The 24606-nt window shown below is 43.3% G+C and overlaps 1 protein-coding gene and 1 long non-coding RNA gene across 2 annotated transcripts in view; one reads left to right on the forward strand and one right to left on the reverse strand.

Annotated features, from left to right (window-relative positions):
• The window catches only part of DOC2B (double C2 domain beta), a 32382-nt gene extending 24049 nt beyond the window's left edge, over nucleotides 1–8333 (forward strand). The window contains exons 7-9 of the mRNA XM_045070382.1: nucleotides 3110–3191; nucleotides 4023–4119; nucleotides 4790–8333. Of these exons, the coding sequence (XP_044926317.1) occupies nucleotides 3110–3191; nucleotides 4023–4119; nucleotides 4790–4926 (316 nt within the window). The 3' untranslated portion in view covers nucleotides 4927–8333. The remainder of the gene's footprint in view (nucleotides 1–3109; nucleotides 3192–4022; nucleotides 4120–4789) is intronic.
• LOC123389200 lies at nucleotides 4140–5717 on the reverse strand. The gene is made up of 2 exons (XR_006603797.1): nucleotides 5599–5717; nucleotides 4140–4848 (listed from the first exon to the last, which is right to left on the reverse strand). It is a non-coding gene; the product is annotated as an uncharacterized LOC123389200 (long non-coding RNA).
• Nucleotides 8334–24606: the final 16273 nt, after the last annotated feature.

Genomic DNA, 24606 nt, shown 5'->3' on the forward strand with positions numbered 1-24606 from the left:
AAGCATGACCTGAGCTAAAATCAAGAGTCAGACACTTAAATGACTGAGCCACCCAGGCGCCCCTTAAATGTTTTGTGGCCTGACAGATGATCAGTCCTGGAGAATGTTCCATGTGTGTTGAAAAGAATTCTGAAAAGAATGTGTGTTGTCTTGTTTTTAGATGGAAAGCTCTGTACATGTCTGTTAAGTCCGTCTGGTCTAATGTGCCATTGAAAGACACTGTTTCCTTATTGATTTTCTGCCTGGCGATCTACCTATTGATGTAATTGGGGTGTTAGTCACCTACTATTATTATATTACTTTCTTCTTTATGTCTGTTCATATTTGCTTTATGCATTTAGATGCTACAATGTTGGGTACATAGATATTTATAACTATTGTATTTTCTTGTTGGATTGACCCCCTCATCATTTTAGAATGTCCTTGTCTCTTCTTAGTCTTTGAGTTAAAATCTATCTTGTCTGTCAGTAAGTATTGCTACCCCAGCTGCCCCCCTACTCGTGCTCACCCTCACCCCTGCTTCCATTGCCATGGCATATCTTTTCCCATCTTTTCATTTTCGGTCTCTGTCTTTAAATCTGAACTGAGTATCATGTAGACAGCATATGGATGAGTCAAGTCCTTTTTATCGATTCTGTCTCCCTGTCTTTTGATTGGAGTATTTAGACCATTTAGACTTAAAGTCATTACTGATAGGTGTGCACTTACTGCCATTTTGTTAAGCGTTTCCTATTGGTTTTTGTGAATTTCCAGCTATTGATGACTGCCTACAGCTGCTAAAGAACAGGTGTTTGTGTGGATCTGTCTTCATTTCTCTCTCCCACCCCAGCTTCCTTCAATACCTATTCTGTAGTGTGTTTATATTGAACTAGTATTATTTATGTAACAAGAATCAGTAACGAGATACCACTTTTTGCCTTTCAAACCAGCAAGGATTTTTTTTTTTTTAAATACCTAGACATCTGTACCTCTAATTCCCTTAATCTATGTCACTTTTCCCTCCCCTCTGACAACCACCAGTTTGTTCTCCGTTTATGAGGATGATTCTGCTTTTTTGTGCATTTGCTTTGTTTTTCAGATTTCATATGGAAGTGAAATTATAGTATTTGTTTGACTTATTTCACTTAGCATAACACCCTCTAGGTCCATCCATTTTGCCACAGATCGTAGTATCTCACCCGGTCCTACGGTTACTGCTGCAGTGGCTGTGCATGTGTGTATACATGTGCTTATACAAACACACCTACATATGCTCTGTGTGTACAGACACATATATGTATACACACATGCACACATGCGCCACATCTTCTTTCTCCATTCAGCCATCAGTGGACACTTGGGTTGCTTCCATCATTTGGCTGTTACATATAATGCTTCAGTAAACACAGGAGTAGATATAGCTTTTTGAATTAGTGTTTTCATTTTCTTTGAGTAAATACCCAGTAATGGAATTTGGTGCTTCTAGTTTTAATCTCTTGAGGAGTCTCCATACTGTTTTCCACGGTGGTTTTCCACCAATTTACATTTCCCACCAACAGTGAATGAGGGTTCCCTCTTCTTCACACCTTTTTTTTTTTTTTAAGATTTCATTTATTCATTTGACAGAGTAAATGAGCACAAGCAGGGAAAGCAGCAGGCAGAGGGACAGGGAGAAGCAGGCTCTTGCCTAGCAGGGAGCCCAATGCGGGGCCTGATCTGAGGACCCTGGGATCATAACCTGAGCTGAAGGCAGACGCTTAACCATCTGAGCCACCCAGGCGCCCCTCCTCGTCTCCACATCTTCGCCAACACTGGCGTCTTGTCTTTTTGATACTGGCCATTCTAACTGGTGTGAGGTGGTACCTCATCATGGTTTTGATTTCCATTTCCCTGTCGATTATTGGTTTCATGTATCTGTTGCCATCTGTATGTCTTCTTTAGAAAAATGTCTTTTCAGGGACGCCTGGGTGGCTCAGTTGGTTAAGCAGCTGCCTTCGCCTCAGGTCATGATCCCAGCGTCCTGGGATCGAGCCCACGTTGGGCTCCTTGCTCAGCAGAGAGCCTGCTTCTCCCTCTGCCTCTCTGTCTGCCTGTGCTCACTCTCTCAGACAAATAAATAAATAAAATCTTTAAAAAAAGAAAAAAAGTCTTTTCAGGTTCCCTGCCCATTTTTAAATCAAATTATTTGGGGGGTTTTTTGATATTGAGTTCTTTATATATTTTGGGTATTAGCCCCTTGTCTGATAAACCATTTGCAAATATCTTCTCTTATCCGGTAAGTTGTCTTTTCAATTTATTGGTTTTCTTTGCTGTGCAGAAGCTTTTCATTTTAGTGTATCCCCACTAGTTTATTTTTTGCTTTTGTTTCCCTTGCCTGCGGAGACCACCCATAAATATGTTACTAAGGCTGAGGTTCAAGAGATTACTGCAAACCAGCAAGGATTTTTAAGGCAATGATACTCAGCTTTGTTGACCACACTGAGCCTCATCTATATGGCCTTTTCAGAGGACAGTTTTGCGTAATGAAGGAAGAAGTTTGATACATGTGTGCCTTTGAGTGGGTAATTTCACTTCTAGGGACTCAGCCATTCAACAGATGTTTGCTGACCTACCCAGTGTACTGAGCTCCCAGCAGGGTGCCAGGTGTAGGCCCCACCCCCAAAGCACTCTCAAGTGTCTCTTCAGGGACAGGGTAAGAAGTTCTGCAAAGAACTCCTGCCCCAGCTTCTGAGTACCAGCCCGGTGCTGAGCAGCTGTGTGACCTGAGGCAAGTGCCTCTACCTCTCTGAGCCTCTCTAACAAGGGACCAACTCTGCTAAAAATGTTTTTCTGGTGGGAAACGAAAGCTTTATGAAATTAGACTTCCAGAAACAAGGAAAAACCTCCAGGGGAGAAGGGGACTCCGTGGTTAACTTCAGAAATGGGCGTGGACAGAAGTCTAGGTGACAAAGGAACCACTTGCTTCTCCCACGGCAGCTGACCACTAACCTTTACCACAGAGTGGTGCTGGGGTAGCTTATGACGGGTAGGAACAGGAGGCCCAGGGAACAAAAAGCTCTTCCAAGCCCTGCTGGCTCCAGCTGTACCCATAGCTTCTCACCACACTCTCATTGGTTGGTTATAATTCCAGATACCTGAAGCCAGATGTGGATAAGAAATCTAAACATAAGACAGCAGTAAAGAAGAAGACCCTGAACCCTGAATTCAATGAGGTACAAGGGGGCTGGTGAAGCTGCTGGGAAGTTGCTTGCACTCCCCTAGGGGTAGGGAGACTAAGGGGACTGGGTTTTCCAAGGGCTACTGTGGGAACCCAGAGGTGGGAGGGGTCACCAGGAGAGAACCTGCCACCCGGGGCAGGAGAGAGACAGGCCAGGGTGGTAGAGATGGAGGGGCAGGGAAGACTGCAAAGCTCTTCTGAGGACTATATTCATGAGACGTGGCAAGGTAGGATGTGGAGGGGGGGATCAGGGCACCCAACAGCAAGAAGGGCAGTGCAAATGAGATGGAGAAAGCTCTGTGTGGGATGGGAGAATGTGAGATGCCCCAGAGCCTTGAGGTCTGGTCCAGATGGATCCGTAGGTCCTCAGCCTGGGGAGCAGATACATCTGGAGAGGAGCAGAGGGGCCTAGGGCAGAGCCGAGTGATTGAGTGAAGGGGATACCAGATGTCAGATCATCCCAGGAGCCTGTGGAAGACAGAGTTGCACAAAGAAGGGAGTGGTGAGCAGAGTCAGACCCCCAAGACAGGCCAAGCACACCAAGGCCAGCATGTGTGTATTGATCTGCCAGGCTCTTGGGGGATGATCTGGAGAGAGCAGCTTCAGTGACAGAGAAGCAGGTAGGAGGGTAGGGGACTCTGAGGACCCCAACCAGACTCTCAGGCAGAAGCGGGTGGAGTGGTTGAGAATCTACCCTTGTCTGACCACCCTCCCCTCCATTCCTCTCTCCTTCCACTCATGTATCCCCTTGCCACACCTCGGAGCCTTCCTGTCCAAGTTCCAGGCCCTGTGGTGCTGACCCTGACTCTATTCTTCTGGCCACCAGGAATTCTGTTATGAGATTAAGCATGGGGACCTGGCCAAGAAGACCCTGGAAGTCACGGTTTGGGATTATGACATTGGAAAATCCAACGATTTCATTGGTAAGAGCACACAGTGAGAATGCTGTTTGGCTTCATGGTCTATTCTGGGTTCATAGAGGGCAATGGCCCTGAATCCAGGACATAGCCCCTCCTTTCCTGGCCTCTATGGCCCCAGTTTTCCCCAGACTATCTGCCCTCAGACACAGGGGGCCTCAGACCTTATCCAGCCTGACTCCATGTGACAGAGGAATAGAGAGGCCTGGGAGGGTCACACAGAAGTCTGTGGTGGGAGAGGGGTGAGAGGTGATGATGGTCAGTGCTTTGGCCTGTACTCAGCCCCCGTGGCCCTGAACTCCTGGTCAGTTTCATGGCTGTACATAGAAGAACTGTGCCCAGCCCTTGGCCCTTAACATAGGACATTGTCCCTCACCCCCTCTCCCCCTGCCCATGCATCGCTCCGGTCCCGGAGAGGGGAAGGACAGGATCCCAGGGCCCTGACTGGGCAGGGGAAGAGAGGGCAGGCTAAGAGTGTGGCATGTGGTCAGACCACTGCCCACCCTCAGAGTCTGGTGGGCAGGGTAGAGAGTAGAGCCTTGGCATACAGAATCTGGAGAGGGTGGTTTTGGGGTAGGGGCTCTGGGTCCAGAGGGACAGTCGTATGGGAGCACTTGTCTGCAGGCCCCTGGGAGTCGCCGTGTCCCCGGCTACCCACTTGGCTCTGTTTTTGCAGGCGGCGTGGTCCTGGGCATCAACGCTAAGGGTGAGCGCCTGAAGCACTGGTTTGACTGCCTGAAAAACAAGGACAAGCGGATAGAGCGCTGGCACACGCTCACCAACGAGCTCCCAGGGGCTGTGCTCAGCGACTGACCAGCCCCCACCTGCTGCCGCACCCACCCCTGCCTGTCTCCTGGCCCAGCACCGGCCTGGCCCTGGGCCTCCTCAGCTGCCACCAAGGGCCTCGGCCCTCATCTCGGGGGAGAGCCGGGGTGCCTGCTCGGACACTGAGCCACTGCGGCCCCTGCTTGGAGGCTGTGGAGGGCTCAGCCACTCCTAGGGACAGCAAGGCCAGAGAGCTGGGCCTGCTTTTGGCCCCCACCCCAGGGAAGGGAATGGGGTCATCCAGGTGGTGAGGGCCTTACTGGAGGTCAGCAGTAAGTCACGGGGACCCCAGGCTGAGAGAACAGGAGTGCAGGGGCGCTTTGGCAGGGCCAATGAGAACTCCCGAGAGAGACATTAGGGAGAGGGGCATGCGGGGGAAGGAGATTTGGGAAATCATTCCCAAAAGGAGGTTCTTACTACATCTGTTCATCTCTGGCATTACTGGGCAAGTGGGAAAAAGCTGACCCAAGAGCAGGGAGTATGGTAAAGTTCCAACTTTACTGAACATGGGCAACTGGCAAGCACTTCACTCAATGATGCAACAACCCATTGGAGATGAATGAGACCCAGGGCCTGCCTCTGAGTTCCTTGTCTAATCAAGGAGCTAAAAACAAACCACTACAATGGGGAATGAGGAATACCAAGGCCAGGCTGACATACCTGTGAGTGCCATGGACTCTGACCCTTCTGAGAGGCAGGGAGGGCTTCCCCGAGGAGGTGATGCTTCAGCAAGGTCTTGAAGGGTGAGTGGAGCTTCTGGGCAGCCGAAGTATAATGGCAATGTGTGCCGTGGGAATGATCTGTAAAAGCCTAGACAGGAGAGGCTGGTGAATGGGCTAGGGTCATTGTGCAAGACCTGGGGACTCACGCTGGAGACAGTGTGTTAGGACAGGAGTGGGGCTTAGAGGTGACATCACCCACCCCTGCCTGCCAGGCCAGCCCCAGCTCATAGCTTTGGAGGAACTGAGGGAAGCACTGTGGTGAAACTGATCTTGGGGCATGGTTAAGTTCAGTCTTCAGACCCAATTCTCCCACCTTTAATCTTGCTCCTCCCAAGGAACCTGGAGGATGGATTCTGCCTCTCAGCTTAAGCATGAGGTCAGCTGTAATCAAGAAAAGGGTCCCCAGCCCCCCCTTTTTTTTTTTCATGAAAAGAAGCCAAAAGTCCTCATCTTGACCCTCTTCTTCCTTTCACCCACCCCCCACATCTGAGTTCAGGCCTGGGGAGTGAGAAATCCGGGTGAATGCCCACATATCCTGGCCTTATTGTGGCCCCTGATGTCCCTTTCAGGAGTGCTGGGTGGCAGTCCAGGGCCTCCTTTCTGAGAGGCCTATGAGGCTGGCTCCTCGCTCCAAGAGCTGAGAGAAACACCCTGCTTGGTGGGCCTGGCACCCTGAGTCAGATTGAGGGCATCGGAATTTGGGGGCCAAGATGTGAAGTCCCAAGTTTTTCCTGCCTACCAAGGGGCCTTCAAGACTGCTGTATGAACAAATGCAGAACCAGGGAATTTCTTTGTTTGCCCCAGCACTGCACTAACAGAAAACAGAGCCCCAGAGAGGGAAAGTGACCTTCCTGAGTGAGGCCTCCAACCCTGCCACAGCTGGGGTAGGCCAGGCTTCCAGGTCCCTGCCTCACCCCCAGCCCAGAGCTCTGGACACCATGCTTCAAGCAAAGGAGGGTGCTGGGCTCCTGCACCAGAGGTCTGTCCTGTTAGCTGCCTGCCTGGGGCTCAGCCCTGCCTGCTGCAGACACAAAGCACATCACCATCTGAGGCCTAGGGTGATGATTCAAATCCCACCAAGTGCCCATCAGCCCTTTCCCAGTCTGCTGGGACAACAGCACTCCAGCCCCCACACCGCACCTGGCAACTTGGCTGGCCACAGAGCCTTGGTTTTCCTGTCCTTGAGGCGGCTTTGTGTATGTTAAGGGTTTTACATGCACTGTCTTAATGAATTTTTCACAATTCTAGGAGGTGGGTTTGTCCTCATTTGGCAGATGAAGAAACAGATTCAGAGAGGCTGAGTAGTTTGTCAATGTCACACAGTGGGGAAAGGGCAAACCAGGCCTCAGCCCAGGTCCTGTGACTGCCACACCCTCTGGTTGTCTGGGAGATCATACTCCCCAGTCCTCTCTTTCCTGGGCTGTGGAGGGCTCAGCAAACAGAAGACTTGGGAAGCTCTGATGAAGGGGATGCCTGATGAGAGCTGCCTCATCCCCTAGATGGCTTTGAAATCACTGATCCACTTGGAGCTTTCTCAGAGGTCCCCACTGTCCAGGCCCAGAACTCAGCTATCCCTCCCTAACCTCTGCGTCTGTGGGTCAGGCCTTCCTCTTCCTGGGGGTTGAGGCAAGGGCTCCTCTTTTCTCCACAATGCCAGAATGGGGGGAACCTCTGGGGGACTAAGAAAAGAGACAGCTTATTTTTGAGGGACCTCCTGGCTGTGAGCCCTGGATACCTGCTAGCTTTGCCTCTTGGAGGGCCTCATTAGGAAAGGAGCTGCAGTGCTGCTTTGGGAAGATACTGAAATGTTGAATGACAAGGCTAGAAGGGACCATGAGTCTACCAGGGAAACTGGGGCCCAGAGAGTGTAAGAAGCCCATTTAGGGCTCCCTACTGCCCACCCCAGGCTGTGCCAGGGTAGACTTGTTCCTGCAAGATGGTCCCAGGAGACCACAGGGACAGGATGGAAGATGGGTCTTCTGGACAACCAGCCTAAGTGGAGGGTGGGGCATTTAGAGAGGAGCACCCCCCCCACCCCCGCACCCCCCAGGGAGTGAGGGAATCTTCACCAGGACTCTGGCACTGCTCCTGACCCCTTGCAGATTGTATTTCTTTTAAAGCTCTTTTGGAAGCTCCAGTCATCAGCTCTGCCTTTGACCTCAAACTGGCATCTTTTCTTTGGTCTGTCAGCCCCACACAAAGACGGGATCGTTGATGCCCCTCCCCACCCCCCAGGAAAAAGTGATCCCAAAGTCTGGTGTCCCTCACCAGGAAGTCGCCCGACGGCACGCTGCATCCTCCTCCAACCCCGCCTCCCACCGCCACACTAGCCAATCCCTGACGGGCCCATCTTCCACCCTGAAGCGGTAACCTCCTGACCCCTAGCGGCGAGAGCGAGGAACTGCCCCTCCCGGCCCGTGCATGTCCCACCGTTTTCTTCCCAAACCGAGACAACCTCCCGATGCATGGACTCTGGCTGTCGTCGACGCAGACTCGTGCACTGCTTAACACCGTTTTGCTACCATGTGGCGGCTGCAGAAAACGTCCTTAAACTGAAGCCCCACACACAATTTTTGTACTTTTCATCTGACCTCGAGGTGTCCTTTTTAAGTCTTATTTGTTAATATTTATAATGACCTATAATTCAAAAGTAAATGAAAACGTTCACTGCAATCTCATTGGCTTGAGAGACTCCTTTAAAAAGATTTCGATGAGGGGCGCCTGGGTGGCTCAGTGGGTTAAAGCCTCATGCTCAGGTCATGATCCCAGCGTCCTGGGATGGAGCCCCACATGGGGCTCTCTGCTCGGCCGGAAGCCTGCTTCCCCCTCTCTGCCTGCCTCTCTGCCTACTTGTGATCTATCAAGTAAATAAATAAAATCTTAAAAAAAAAAAAAGATTTCAATGAAAGGACCGGAAAGAACGAGAGAATGGCAACTGAGGCTCACTCAGCACATTGTCTCCCTTAACTCTTCACCAAGCACTCATTAGAGGTGGGTCTCAAGTTACAAACAGGAAAACTAAGGCTCAGAGAGGTTAAATATCCATGCTGAATCACACAACTGGTAAGTGACACAACCAGGATTCAACTAATGCCAAGACTTTTTATACCCGGATCAGCATGCCATGGTGTCAGCCACTCATTCAACGAACAGCTGTGGAGTATTAACGACCACCAGGCCCTGCTCCAGGCACCTGGGCCAGATTCCTCAGCAAGACAGCCAACAAACAATAAATCTAGCATGTTAAAAGATGGCAATAGTGGTACCTAACCGGCCCCATCAATGGAGCGTGTAACTTGATCTCTGGCTCATGAGTTTGAGTCCCACATGGCACGTAGAAATTACTTAAAAAAAAAAAAGGTTGGGAACGGGGTTTGGGTTAAACAGGTAGGTGAGGCAGTTCTCCAAAGGTTACTTTTGAGCTAAGACATAGAGGGTTGGGGGACGGAGCTGTGGAGATACCTGGAGTGGAATGTTTTAGGCGGGGGTGGGGGGGATGGCCAGTGTCCCTAGTGATAAGGGCAGGTGTGGCATGACTGAGAATAGCAGAGGCTAGTGGGGCCAGAGCAGGGTGGGGCAAGGGAAGAGCCCTAAATGAGAGCACAGAACAGGGGACCAGATGACTTTATAAAGATTGGTTTTCACTTTGTGTGAGATGAGAGCTTATTTCAGTTCTGGCAGAAGACAAACTGATAGTCTCTGGGCTATTTCACCACAGTGAAGGCAGCAAACCTCACATAAGTCCAGAGAAGAGAAGAGAACACTCAGGGATGCCTGGGCAGCTCAGTCAGTATCTGCCTTCAACTCAGGTCATGATTCTGGAGTACTGGGATCAAGCCCCACATTTGGCTCCCTGCTCAAAGGGGAGTCTGCTTCTCCCTCTGCTCCTCTCCTGCTCATATTCTCTCCTCTCCCTTTCTCTCTCTGTCATTCCCCCTCTCAAATAAATAAAATCTTTAAGAATCATTTGAGGAGGGGCGCCTGGGTGGCTCAGTGGGTTAAGCCGCTGCCTTCGGCTCAGGTCATGATCTCAGGATCCTGGGATCAAGTCCCGCATCGGGCTCTCTGCTCAGCAGGGAGCCTGCTTCCTCCTCTCTCTCTCTGCCTGCCTCTCTGCCTACTTGTGATCTCTCTCTGTCAAATAAACAAATAAAATCTCTAAAGAAAAAAAAAAAGAATCATTTGAGGAAGGGCAATTAGTTCTTATTCTATTTCAGCAGAAAGGGACTTAAGGACTCTAAGAAAATAATAGGAACCAGAAAGAAGGTGTCAGAACTGAAATATCAGCAGCCATAACACCCATATAGAACTCTCAGACATGCAGACTACTTTGTTACACCCATTTAATCCTCGTGATTATGATATGGTTTCAATCCCCATTTTGTAGGAAAACTGAGGAACAGAGGACCATGATCAAGGAATAATTAAAAGGTAGAGCTGGGGTTTGGGCCCAAGCCTTGTGGCCCAAGAACTCATACTATCAATCTCTACCCTGTGCTGCTATAAGAAGAAAATGGTGTTGCCAGGTCTAGTGGAAGAAGGCCGGGTCCCACTAGGTTTCTTGTAGGTTCAGCCTTCTTCATTCCCCAAGCTCCCAGAACTAGCAGGGTCCTGCTTGGCCAGGAAAGATTTTCCAGGGCTCTCTCTCAGGGTCCTTGCTGTCATCTTGACCAAATGTGATGCTCACCTCTGCTCAGTGGGTCCCTATCTGTCATAGGACCCAATTCCCTTCTGTGTGTGACCTGGACACAGGTAGTCAAGATCTCTTTTCTGGAGAATATGCTGAACTGGGAGCACAGCACTTGTGTGGCCTTCCAGGAGCTATCTGTGAGCCAATGAAATTACTACATTGTGAGAATCAGAAAACTGAGAAATCAAGATCTCTCAGAGCCTCCTGGGTTTTCTTCACTTGCTCTGTACCTTCCTCCATCCTGCCTCCGTCAGCACAGGCTTTCTGATTCATCAGTACATAAATGATCCAAAATGGTGGCCTCAGCCCCAAGTCAGGGTAGCTTTTCAGCCACTGCTACCTAGGAAAAGTTTTCTGACTCCTATTTAGCTTCTCAGGAGAGAAATGACTCAGTTCAGATTATAACTCACCTCCTTGGGGTCAAAGGGCCAGGGAGTGAGGTTACATGATAAAACCATGGCTATGGGCAAGGCACACAGGGTCAAGCAAGTATTTCAAAAGAAGTCCCTAAGTCAGTAGGAAAAGAGGAAGAGGTGCCAGCCACGGGAAGAAAGGGGGACAAAAGTGAAAAAGCATCAGCATAGTATTCTAGGGCAGTAACCATTCAAAAAGCAAAGATTGGTAAACAACCAAAACACTAAAGAAACAAGGAATTGACCTAACTTCCATTATGGCCCATCTGAAGGCTAGAAAGTCATGTAGCCATTTCCATTTTTAATTATAAACATGGTGAAATGTCTTGGAAATTCATAATAGAAAGTGAAGGGAACAAAGAAAAATTAAAATTGAGTGTAGACAACAGCAAAAATACAGAAAAAGCCTCAATTGTCCATCAACAGATGAATGGATGAAGATGTGGGGCGCGTGTGTGCGCGTGTGCGCGCATGCACACACACACACACACACACGAATATTACGCAGCCATCAAAAATGAAATTTTACCATTTGCAACGCAGTGGATGGAACTAGAGGGTATTATGCTAAGTGAAATAAGTCAGAGAAAGACAATTATAACCTGATCTCACTAATATGTGGAATTTGAGAAACAAAGCAGAGGATCACAGGGGAAGAGAGGAAAAAATGAAACAAGAAGAAACCAGAGAGGGAGACAAACCATAAGAGACTCTTAATCTCAGGAAACAAACTGAGGGTTGCTGGAGTGGAGTGGGGGTGGAAGGGATGGGGTGGCTGGGTGATGGACACTGGGGAGGGTATGTGTTGTGGTGAGTGCTGTGAATTGTATAAGACTGATGAATCACAGACCTGTAGCCCTGAAACAATACATTATATGTTAATAAAAAAGATTCAAAATGCAAAATAAATAAATATAAGTAAATAAAATTGAGTGTAGAGGATAATCCTTCTCAATTATTTCACTGTGAAAAAATTATTTCATTGTGGTAAAATATAAATAAAATTTTTCATTTTAGGTTGTGAGGGCAGTTTGGTTGTGACATCTATCACCCTACTGATCACCAAAGTTGACTCAGCTGATCTGGCTGGCTAGGCAGGTGTCTCCTTCCTCCTCCACCGCTCCCTGTGTGTCCCTCCAAAGCTTTTGAGCCCAAAGAGGACAACTTTCCCTGACGGAGGAGGCCCGTTCTTCAGTCAAGGGTATATAAGTAGCTGTGCTCACCTGCTGGAACCTCCAAACCAGCTTTCAAGATCCATTCATAGGAAAACATAAGGTAGTCAGGCTTCCAAGACTCCAGACACATCCAAATGAGGCACCACATGTGGCAGTCTGCCTTTCTTTCAGGAAAAAAAAAAAAGCATTTTAACCATTTTTAAGTTGACAATTCACTTGTATTAAGTACATTCATAATCTGGTACAACCATCACAACTAGTTCCAGAAGTTTTTCATCATCCCAAACGGATACACTGTACTCATTAAACAAAAGAACTCCCTATTACCCACCCCCCCAACTCAGCCCTTGGTATCCTCTATTTTACTGTCTTTATGAACTGCCTATTCTAAGTACCTTATATAATTGGAATCACATACTTGTTTTGTTATGACTGGCTTATCTCATTTAGCATAATATTTTCTAGTCTCCTCCATGTTGTAGTACTTATCAGAACTTTGTTCCTTTTAGGACTGAAAAAGATGAGTATACCCCATTGTGTTCATCCGTATTCACCTGTATGGTTTTTTAAGTAAGCTCTGTGCCCCAAGTGGTGCTTGAACTCATGATCCTGAGAACAAGAGTCATATGCTCTACTGACTGAGCGAGCCAGTCAACCCATCATTCATCTGTTGCTGAATACTTGGGTTGTTTCCATCTTTTGGCTCTTATGAATAGTGCTGCTAGGAACATTGTACAGGTATCTAAGTCCCTGCTTTTGGTTCTTTGGGTCTATGCCTAGGTGTAGAATCATTGGGACATATGGTGAATCAACATTTAACTTTTTGAGGATCCACCAAACTGTTCCCCACAGTGGCTACATAATACATCCTACTAGCAATGCACAAAGGCTCTATCTTCTCCACATCCTCACCAAAACTTACTATTGTGTTTGCCTTTATAATAGCTGTCCTAATGGATGTAGAGTGGTATCTTACTGTGGCTTTTTCATTTACCTCATGACTGGTGAGGTTGAGAGTATTTTCATGTGCTTATTGGCCATTTTTATACCTTCTTTGCAGAAATGTCCACTTAAAGTCTTTGCCCATTTTTGAATTAACTTCTTTTCATTGTTGAATTGTGGGCATTCTTTGTTCTGGATATTAATCCCATATCAGATATATAACTTATAAATGTTTTATCCTATTCCATGGGTTCTTTTCACTCTTGATAGTCTCCTTTGATCCACAATATGTTCTTCATTTTAAGACTAATTTAGGGGCACCTAGATGGCTCAGTCAATTAAGTGTCTGCCTTTGGCTCAGGTCATGATCCCAGGGCCCAGGGACTGAGCCCCACATCAGGCTCCCTGCTCAGTGGGGACCCTGCTTCTTCCTCTCTCCATGCCAGTCCCCCTGCAGGTTCTGTCAAATAAATAAAATCTTTTTAAATTCTAATTTATTTTCTTTTGTTGCCTGAGGTTTTTGCTAAGATATCATCACCAAATCCAACATCATGAAGTTTGCCCATGTTCTCCTAAGAGTTCTTTTGTTTTTGTTTTCTTTTTTAGTATTTATTTGAGAGAGCATGCGAGGGCACAAGCAGGGTGGGCAGAGGGAGAGGGAGAAGCAGGCTCCCGCTGATCAGGGAGCCCAACACAGGGCTCCATCCCAGGACCCTGGGATCATGACCTGAGCTTATAGCAGATGCTTAACTGACTAAGCCACCCACATGACCCTCTTCTAAGAGTTCTATGGTTTTAGCTCTTAAGTTTGTTTTCCCCTCAGTTTTTCTGTATGGTAAATGTCTAACTTCATTCTTTGCTTGTGGATATCCAGTTTTCCTACCTTTTCTTCAAGTTCATTGATCCTTCCTTCCTTCTGCTCACATCTTCTGTTGAACCCCTCCAGTGTTTGTTATTCGTACTTGTTATCATTGCCATATGTAGCTACTAACCCCATGATACCATGTTATAAATTTACTTTAAACACTGATATGTTCTTTTAAAGATACCAAAAGGGGGGGCGCCTGGGTGGCTCAGTTTGTTAAGCCTCTGCCTTCGGCTCGGGTCATGATCTCAGGGTCCTGGGATCGAGCCCCACATCGGGCTCTCTGCTCAGCTGGGAGCCTGCTTCCTCCTTTCTCTCTGCCTCTCTATGTACTTGCAATCTCTCTCATAAATAAAATAAAATAAAATAAAATAAAATAAAATAAAAAGATACCAAAAGGGGGGTATCTGAGTGGCTCTGTCAGTTAAGCATTCAACTCTTTTTCTTTAAAGATTTTATTTATTTGTTAGAGAGAGAGAGTGCGTGTGTGCAAGCAGGGGAAGAGCAAGCAGAGGGCGAAACAGGCTCCCCACTGCGCAAGAAGCCTGATGTGGGACTCGATGCCAGGACAGTGGGGTCATGACCCGAGCCAAAGGCAGACTCAACCATCTGAGCCACCCAGGCACCCTAGCATTCAACTCTTGATTTCAGCTCAGGTCTAGTTCTCAGGGTACTGAGTTCAAGCCAGGTGTTGGGCTATGCATTAGGCTCCATGCTGTGCATAAAGCCTACTTAAATAGGGGGCACCTGGGTGGCTCAGTGGTTAAAGCCTCTGCCTTCAGCTCAGGTCAGGATCCCAGGGTCCTGGAATCGAGCCCGCATCAGGCTCTCTGCTCATCGGGGAGCCTGCTTCCCACCCCCTCCCCCGCCACCGCCTGCTTCTCTGCCTACTTATGATCTCTGTCTGTCAAATAAATAAATAAAATCTTTGGGGGGGGTTCTACTTAAATTAAAAAAAAAACATATCAAAAGAGAATATTTACTTCCATGTTACTATCTTAAATACTCTTCACTCCTTCCTAAACATCTACATTTCTATCTGGTATCATTTTGTCTCAGCCTGAAAAACTTCCTTCAGCCTTCTTTATTGTGAATTCTTCCTTCTTTTATCTGAAAATATATTTCACCTTCATTCTTAAGGATGTTTCCACTATAGAATTCTGAACTGGCTGTTTTTGTTTGAACACTTTAATTTTGCTGTTCCATTGTCTATTTGTCAATATGTATCCTATTTACAATAGTTTTTAAATTTTTAACAGTTTGTGTCTAATTACTCATTTTCTTTCATTTTCATTGGACTTCAACTGTAAATCTGTCTTCTAAAAATGTGAGTAAATTTTAGTCATACTTCACGTTTTTTCCATCCCCTTTTGCTCTCTTTTCCTTCTCAAACTACATTTACATGTATGCTAGACCTTTTCATATTATCTCACCAGTGCCCTAATGCTGCGTTTTTGTTTTTGCTTTTAGATTTTATTTATTCAAGAGAGCACACACAAGTTGGGGAAAGGGGCAGAGGGAGTAGTAGACTCCTAGCTGAGCAGGAAGCCCACAGAACCCTGGCATCATGACCTGAGCCACCCAGGCACCCCTCATTTTTTAAAAATCATTTTTCTTTCTCATTCAGACTGGATAATTTTACCAAGCTAACGTCAAGTTCAGTGATCTTTCCATCATTTAAGGTCATCCAGTGTATTTTTATTTCAGATAATCCCCTATTTTTCTGTTCCAAAATGTCCACATGGTTAAGATATCACTATTTTTAAAAGACTTTTTATTTGACAGAGAGACAGCGAGAGAGGGAACACAAGCAGGGGGAGAGGGAGAAGCAAGCTTCCCACAGAGCAGGGAGCCTGATGTGGGGTTCAATAATCTAAGAAGCCTGAGATCATGACCTGAACTGAAGTCAAATGCTTAACCAACTGAGCCACCCCAGTGCCCCTGGTTCTTTATCATGGTTTCAGTATCTCTGCAACAATTTCTTTTCATTGGTTACAAACACATTTTCCTTTCCTTCCTGAATATAATTATAATAATAGATTAAACAGCTTTAAAATCCTTGTCTGCTATAGTGGGAGAATAACAACAAAAAAACTCTGCTTACGTATCTAGGTCATCTCAGGAATAATCCCAAGTGGTTGTCTCCAGTATGAGTCACGTTTTTGTTTCTTCATATGCTGAGGTTTGGACTGTGTCCAAGTTTATTATAAATCATGAGACTCTAGATTCTGTTATGTTCCTCTAAAGACTTAATTTTTACCGGGCAATTACGTGGCTGAAATCAAAACTATAAATTCTGTATCACCAACAGTGGGTGGCAGCTGAAATGTCAGTTCAGTCAACAAAGAGATTTTTAGATAAGGAAATTATTTGGGCTTATTTTTTAATGTTGACTTTGTTTCAAAAAGCACGACACTGGGGATAATCTGCAGAGCTATTCTGTAATTTACTTAGAGGATTCATTTCCAAATGTCAACACTGTTGAGAAGTCTCCAGCCATCAAAATAACAAAGAACAAATGTTCCCAGCTGTCAAAATTAGGTCCTTGAGAGATTTGGCAGCACAAATGCTATTGTCCTCCCGTGCCTTCTTTTGGATTAATGAATACTTTTTAGGATTACATTTTAGTATATCTACATATTTTTAGCTATGCCTCTTTTTTTTATGTAGTGCTTGCCAGATACCATATATCCTTAACATCTCAAGGTCTTCGTAGTTAATATTGCATCATTTCAAGTAAAATGTGAGAAACTTGCATTCAAAATGGATCCACTTACCACCCTCTGGCTGTCTTTTTATGCTATCATAACCATATGTATGATGTAACTACATATCTTATAAACCCCACATTATAGTTAAAATTTTTTTCTTAAACACTTAATTTCTTTAAAAATATCTTAAGTATTTTATATTACCTTCGTATTTACCATTTAAAGTGTTCTTCCATTCCTTCATGCAGAGCCGCTGTAAATGCCTACTGTTCCATTTTGTCCACAGTGCCACAGAATAAAAACTTTTGGTGCTAATAACATTTCATCACCTCAGAACTTTCAGGTATGGGCTCATGAACATATAATGCAAACAATAAACAAAAAAACAAAACAATAAAAAGAATTCTAGCAAATCAAATCCAAAAATATTTTTAAAGGATAACACATAACAACTGGAGTTTATCCCAGGAATGGTTGGCTTATTATTAAAAAGCAATCAACTTAATTATTTTTTAAATTTATTTGACAGAGAGAGATCACAAGTAGGCAGAGAGGCAGGCAGATAGAGAGGAGGAAGCAGGCTCCCCAGCTACCAGAGAGCCCAATGTGGGGCTCAATCCCAGGACCCTGGGATCATAACCCACTGAGCCACCCAGGTACCCCAATTTAATTAATTATATTAACAAACTAGAAAACTCTTATTGATCACCTCAATAATACAGAAAAGGTATTTTTTTCCTCCAGAAAAGGCATTTGACAAATCCAACTTCCATTCCTGATAAAAACTCTCAGCAAATTAAATTCCTCAACCTAACCAAGGGCATTTATTAAAAACTTAAGACTATCATACTTAATGGTGAAACACCAAATGCTTGCCAGGAACAATACAAGGATGTCTATACAGCTTCCATTCAGCACTGAGTGGGGGTTATAGCCAGAGTGCAACCAGGCAAAATAAACAAAAAGTCTCCAGACAGGAGCACAAACTAAGTGAAAACTTTATAGTCACAGAAAATATGATTGTCTATGAAGAAAATCTGATGAGATCTACAAAAAAAAAAAAAAAAGAAGAAAACCTACTAAAAGAAGTGAGTTTTAGCAAGATTACAGGGTATAGTATCAATACACAAATATAAAATTTTGTTCTATATACTAGCAATGAACAATCAAAAATTGAATTTTAAAAAGCAGGAACTGGGGCACCTAGGTGGCTCAGTTGGTGAAGCACCTGCCTTTGGCTTAGGTCATGATCCAGGGGTCCTGGGATCGAGCCCCACATCAGGCTCCCTGCTCAGCGGCAAGCCTGCTTCTCCCTCTCCCTCTTCCGCTCCCCCTGCATGTGCTATCAAACAAATAAAATCTTTAAGACAGTAAAAATTAAAAAATAAAATTAAAAAAGAGAGTAAAAATAAAAAGAAACTTACAAAAACATCCAAAATTATGAAATAGAGATAAATCTGACTAAAGTGAAAAGACCTGGACACTTACTGAAATTAAAGAATGACTTAATTACTAGATATACCTTGTTCACGGATCAAAAGACTCAATATTAAAAGACACTTCACTGGGGTACCTGGCTCAGTCGGTTAAGTGTCTGCCTTTGGCTCAGGTCATGATCCTAGAGTCCTGGGATTGAGCCCCATATTGGGCTTCCTGCTCACTGGAGAGCCTGCTTCTCCCTCTCCCTCTGCCTGCTGCTCTGCTTGTGCTCTCTGCATCTCACTGTCAAGTAAATAAATAAAAATCTTAAAAAAAAAAAAAAAGACATTTCACTAAAGATATACAGATGGCAAATAAATACATAAAAAGATGCTTAACTTCATTAGTCATTAGGAAAATACAAATAAAAAACCCAATGAGGGGTGCAGATGTGGCTCAGCTGGTTAATCTCAGCTCAGGTCTTGATCTCAAGATTGTGAGTTCAAGCCTGGAGTTGGGCTCCTTGATGGGCATGGAGCCTGCTTAGAAGAAAACAAAACAAAACAAAACAAACCACACCACAATGAGATGTCACTATATACCTTTAAGAATGGGAAAATTAAAGACTGACCATACCATGTGCTGGAGAGAATGTGGACAAAGAAAAACAGCTTTCAGACACTGCTGGTGGAAATATAAAATAGCACAATCACTTTGAAGAACAGTTTGACAGTTTCTTTTAAAAAGCTAAGTAAACACCTATCATACTATACAACCATTCCACTTCTACCTATCCACAAAAAAAGGGAAATACATGCCCACATAAAGACTTGTACACAAACATTCACAGCAGCTTTATTTGTAACAGACAAAAACTGGAAACAACCAAATTGTCCAATAGTAGGTGAATAAACAAATTGTGGTATATCGTAACAATGGCATACTTCTCGGCAATAAAAGGAATGAACTGATACATGCGACATGAATGAATCTCAGAACAATTATGCTGAAAGAAGCCAGACACGCCCTCTAAAAACACATTATACACACTATATGATTCCATTTATATCAAACTCTAAAAAATGCAAACTAATATAATAGAAAGCAGATTAATGCTTGATCAGGAATGGAGGAGGGCAAATAACAAAGGACAAAAGACACTTGTGAGGGTGAAGGCTACACTACCTTCGTTATGATGATGGTTTCACAGGTATATACACATGCTAAAACTTATCAAATGTATAGTTTCGTACATGCACCTTATATGTCAACTGTACCTCAATAAAGCTGGAGGGTTTTTTAAAGAGTTGTACCTTTCAGAAATTTATAGACAAGTACACAAGAGTATTTTTCCTGTTTTACATGCAAGATTATATATCTTAGTATGTATTTTCCTTTTCTCAGTTAACATATGCAGACATTTTTATGTATTAGCAGAAATGGTTTATCTCATTTTCGTACATAGTAAGGATGTACCATGACTGATGGCCATGTAGGTTTTTTCTAATCTGCTATCATAATGCTGAAGTGGACATATTCTGCATATATTCGTGAGCATATATACACACAAGCAAAGGATGCATGTGTTGAAAACTTTCATTTATGTTGTCAGATAATCCTCTAAAAAACCTGTCTCAGGGCACCTGGCTGGCTCAGTTGACAGAGCATGTGACTCTTGATCTCAGGGTTTTAAGTTCGAGCTCCACGCTGAGTGTAGAGATTACTTAAAAATAAAATTTAAAAAAAAAAAAAGAAGAAGAAAAAGCCATGGAATCTACATCAAACTGTTGAAATCAATAAATTAAGACGGCCATGGGATACAAGATAATATACAATAATCAAAATTAAGTATCTACAATATGAAAATGAAACAATTTAAATACTATTTAAAACATAAAAAAAATTTAAAAACTAGGACTAAGGCCACCAAAAGGCATCAGACTGCTACAAAGAAAATTACAAAACATTACTGAAAAAAGCATTAATGATCTAAAGAAATTAGGAATATACTATGTTCATAGATCAAAAAGACGTAATTGTGTGAAGATACTAATTCCTCCCAAATTTACTTACGGAATAAAATGCTTATCAAAATCCCAGCAGGTTTTGTTGCTGTTTTACTACTGAAATGGATAAGCCAATTCTAAAAAATATATGGAAATGCTAAGAGCCAAGAATAACCAATGCAATCTTGAAGAACAAAAAGCTGGAGGACTCATGTCACCAGATACCGAACACAGAGTTGCCTTGGCACCAAGACAAATAGACTAATGAAACAATATGTGGTGCTGGCTCTTCTGAATATCGACACAGGAAAGTATTTTTTTTAAACATCTTCCTACTACCACATACAAAACAAATCCTAGATGATTCTATATCTAGATGTGCTACGTCAAACAATGTTTCCAGAAAAATAAAAGATTAATGATCTCGGGGTCTGCAAATATTTCTTAAATAAAATTATAAACACTTACCTTAAAAGAAAATATGGATAAATTAGGCTACATTAAAATTAAGATGTTTGTCAAGACACCAAGATAATGAAAAAGTAGGGCACAGAAATATAGAATTGCAGTAACAACTCCAAAAACATTCTCTATTCCTAATATATAAAGATTTCCTACAAATTAGTAAGAAAATGAAAACTCAACAGAAAAACAGGCAAAAGTGGGTATTTAACAAAAGAGGATATCCAAACGTCCAGAAGACAGATTTTGGTGTTCAGTTTCTTTAGTGATCAGGAAATTGCCAATTAAATACAGGATGAGATTCCACAACATACCCACCAGAAGTCTACAACTAAATGCCAGTGAGGATGTCTAGCAACCAAGGTTCTCATACATTGCTAGCAGGACCGCAAAACAGCACAACTACTTCGGAAAACTGTCTTGCAATTATCTACGAAAGCTAAACATATATATTCCCCACAACCCAGTAATTCCATTCTCAGGTATATACACAACACTGATGCATTTATGTATATGCCAAAAGTTATGTACCAAAATGTCCATAATATCATTATTGGTAACCTCCCAAAATGGAAAATAATCCAGTGTCCATCCAGAGAATACACAGTGGTATACTAATAGAACAGAAGGCTATATAGCCATGAAAACACTATTATAGGCAAAAACATGGAGGAACCGCACGTAATACTGAGGGGGAAAAATGCTGTATGATTCCTTTTATATCCAGTTCAAATACAGGCAAAATTGATGGCAATGATCAGTTGCAAGAATAAGGGAGTAATTACAGACTGAGAAGGGGGCATGAGAGGAGTCTTCTAGGATGCTGGTCTTGTTCTAGATCTTGATGTGTGTGATGCTTAAACAGTGTATTCCCTTTGTGGAAATTTACTAAGCTGTATGCTTCTCAAGTATTTTCTTTATAGTTGAATATAAAACTTAAAGGAATACCAAAAATGACAATGTTTCTCTACATCCTTACAACAGATTATTCTATAAATCTTATCTCTGCCAACTAACAATTGTAATATTTACCTAGGCAAAATTAAGATCTCCTAAATGTTCTGGCTTACATCTTAATGAGGAACGAGGCTTAGTGGGGAAAAAATGCTCTTTAGTTCCTAGAATTCCATTAAAAGCAAATTCTGAGGGAACTCTGCAGTTATGGTGGCCTGATATCATGGCTACAAATTTGCTATTAATAAGAAAGAAGGCTTAGGTGCTGTAATAAGCCCTATCCCAAACCTAGAACCACTGGAATCAAAACAGAAAGGAAGTGTCTGGGGGAAGACCTAGAAACAAGCAATATACAATGGAAGCACGAGTACCAGGAGCTTCAGCGTTAACAGGAAGATTGGTTAGTTGTAGCTTTAGAAGTAGCCCCTGGATAGGATTCATACTACCCAGTATGAAATTATGAAAGAAGTAAATGTCCAAAAAGCAATGCACTCTTTAAGAAAAACCATTTCAGCCCTCCCTTACACATAACAGAATGCCAACCTAGTGTTTCCCCAAAGTGGTATAACTGAGATAGCACAGGGCCCATTTCTTAACATGCATATTACAGCTTTTGAAAAGAATTTATCAATGTACAGTTCTATCAATTGTATGATGATCTCAGAAATGTATTTTTTAAACAGTCAGAGGAAACATTTCAATGAAACATTAGTTTTGATAAAGAGCAAAAAGAATGGCTTAATGGTTAAGAACATGGGCTCTGTAGTCCTACAAACCCAACTCTGAATCCTGTTTGAACTACTTTGAACTGTTTGAACTAGCTGTGTGGCTTTGGCCAAGTTAACTTTTCAGTTTCCCTATCTGCAAAATGCAGGTGACTACTCATCAAACTATTGAATATTTATGTGCTAGTTTACTGACACTGCTTAATAACGAGCACAGTGCGGGGCACCTGGGTGGCGCAGCTAGTTAAGCCCCTGACTATGGCTCAGGTCATGTTCTCAGGATCCTGGAATGGAGCCCCATTTCTGGCTCCATGCTCAGTGGGGAGTCTGCTTGTCCCCTGCCCCTCTGCCCCTCCCCCCCACATGCTTGTACTCTCTAGTTAACAATCTTTAAAAAAATAAGCACAGTGCCTGGTACACAGCCAGTACTGAATGTTTGCTAAATATTAGTTCTTCTATCAACTACTGGATTAGTAACTCAACTGATAAAACAAGGTTTAATTTTGCTTAGCCAATTGGATCCAAAATCACTTCCTCTAAAAGCTCACAATTCCTAGAAGTTCACCAGTGACCCCTATTACTTATTATAATATTCAAAACAAAGCAAGATTCCTCTTCAAAATGCCATCTCAGCATGCTCACTCTCCTATTGTCCTAGGATTAACAGCAAAGCAGCTGATTTGGGATCTTACTAAACTCTCAAGTGGCATTTGTCCGAGGCAGAAGCAAAGTTTTAAGTTCACATTTATTCCATCAAATTCCCCTTAAAAATAACCTAACCTAAAGTTCATTCTCATCTTCCTTGAAGAAGCAAAACCTAACTTTGGATATGTTTTTCCAGCCACCAGTTCTAGAACCCAGGCGAGTCACAGATACATTTATTGGTGCTTCCAGCATTTTAAAAAACCTTTGGGTTTAAAACATTTTTTTTTTTCCAAAGCAAGCACTATTATAACTGAAACATACATTGCATTCAAATTGTAATGTTAACTAGAGTTTCTACTGAAACCAACTGATCCTCAAAAACTAAACGGAGCTGAAACAACTTCACCTTTTCAGACCACAGATAGAGAGTATTTCTTACAGGGCTGTCACCTTTCTGCAGTTTTCCTGGTTGCCCGTCTTCCATACTTTACAGGGATCTGAAGACCTGTACCAGTCACCACAATATTCCCCAAGTGCCTTTAATGGCTTCTCTGGATGGCAAGTTCTTCTCTCTCCAAGACTGCCACATTCTTGAGCATGCTCATGGGATCCTGAGTTTGCTGATCCACAGAGCCAACTAGAGACCCCTTTCACTAAACACATGCCTGTAACAACATAACTTGACAGAAATCATCTCCACAAGCCAGACTGTTCTGTAAAAACATTACCCACATGTTTGACTCTTTAAGTCCAGGCACCTGTGCATTTGTGTTTAGTATGGGAACAGACTGCAAAACACTAAGTCCCCTTATCTTTAAAAATTTGATCGAATTTTAAGAATTCCTTCAGTTTTGGACCTTGATGCAGCAACACTTTTGGCCACCTGACTGCTGGAAAAAGAACCAATCAACCTGAAAACCTCTTGGACATAGCTCCACATCTCCACAACTATTTAATGGAATAGCAATACAAAAAAAAAATCTTGTTTATCCTAATTATGGACATATATATACTTTAATAAAATAAAAACTACTAGGGAAAAAAAAACTACTAGGACACATCACTCTTCTGCTAATTTCCTAAGTCTTCACTACTGAGAATTAAGCCAGGGTATATTTTTGGTGTCAACATCTCATTTAGCAAGAGTCAAGTGTGGTGATAGAGCAGATACTCTCAGACACTGCTGACGGGACTGGGGGGCACTCTAAAAGTGGAACCACCCCTTTGGAAGGAAATGGGCAGTATTTATCCGTTGAAAAGTATGTTCTCTCCCACAGGATATCTAGAAATGCAAATAATTAAGTGGAGACAGTTACAAAGGTGTTTAATTCAACACCATAATTTATAATAGCAAGTCTAGAAATAATCTGTCCAAAAGGAGTCAACTGGTTAAAAAAAAAGAAGAAAAACCAGGAGTCCATCCATATTAGTCACTCAAATTAGATCTAAATGCCTGATACAGGATGGTCTATGGTGACTAAATACCTATACATACTGATGTAGACTATTTCTCGAAGAAACTATTTAACAATGAGTGTCTCTAGTAAGGGGGGTGGCTACATAGTTCTACCATGTGTACATGTACTACTGAGAATGGATGTAATTATTTTCTGTTCCTGCCACTGACCTTTAGAAGTGGTAGTGGGGGTTAATTTTACTTGAGCCTAAGGAAGATTATTCTGACACATTCAGCCTTGATTGTACAACCCAAATTCCATGCTAAAAAATGATACATAATTACACCTGGTGTGAGTATAAGTTTATACTTTAATGATTAAAATAAATATCGTGTTGTTACCTGGTTAAGAAGATAGGACTGGGAATGAATTGACTTGAGTGTTCTTACTCAGTGATCTTCAACAACCAGGTTACCAGCAAAGAAGAAGTCTTTTTCTAAAAATATGTATCATCTTTGGGAAATATAAGTGATTTGTGGAAG

Source organism: Mustela putorius, unplaced genomic scaffold (assembly GCF_011764305.1).
Source record: "Mustela putorius furo isolate JIRA1106 unplaced genomic scaffold, ASM1176430v1.1 tig00003962_pilon_pilon_pilon, whole genome shotgun sequence".
NCBI lineage: Eukaryota > Metazoa > Chordata > Mammalia > Carnivora > Mustelidae > Mustela > Mustela putorius.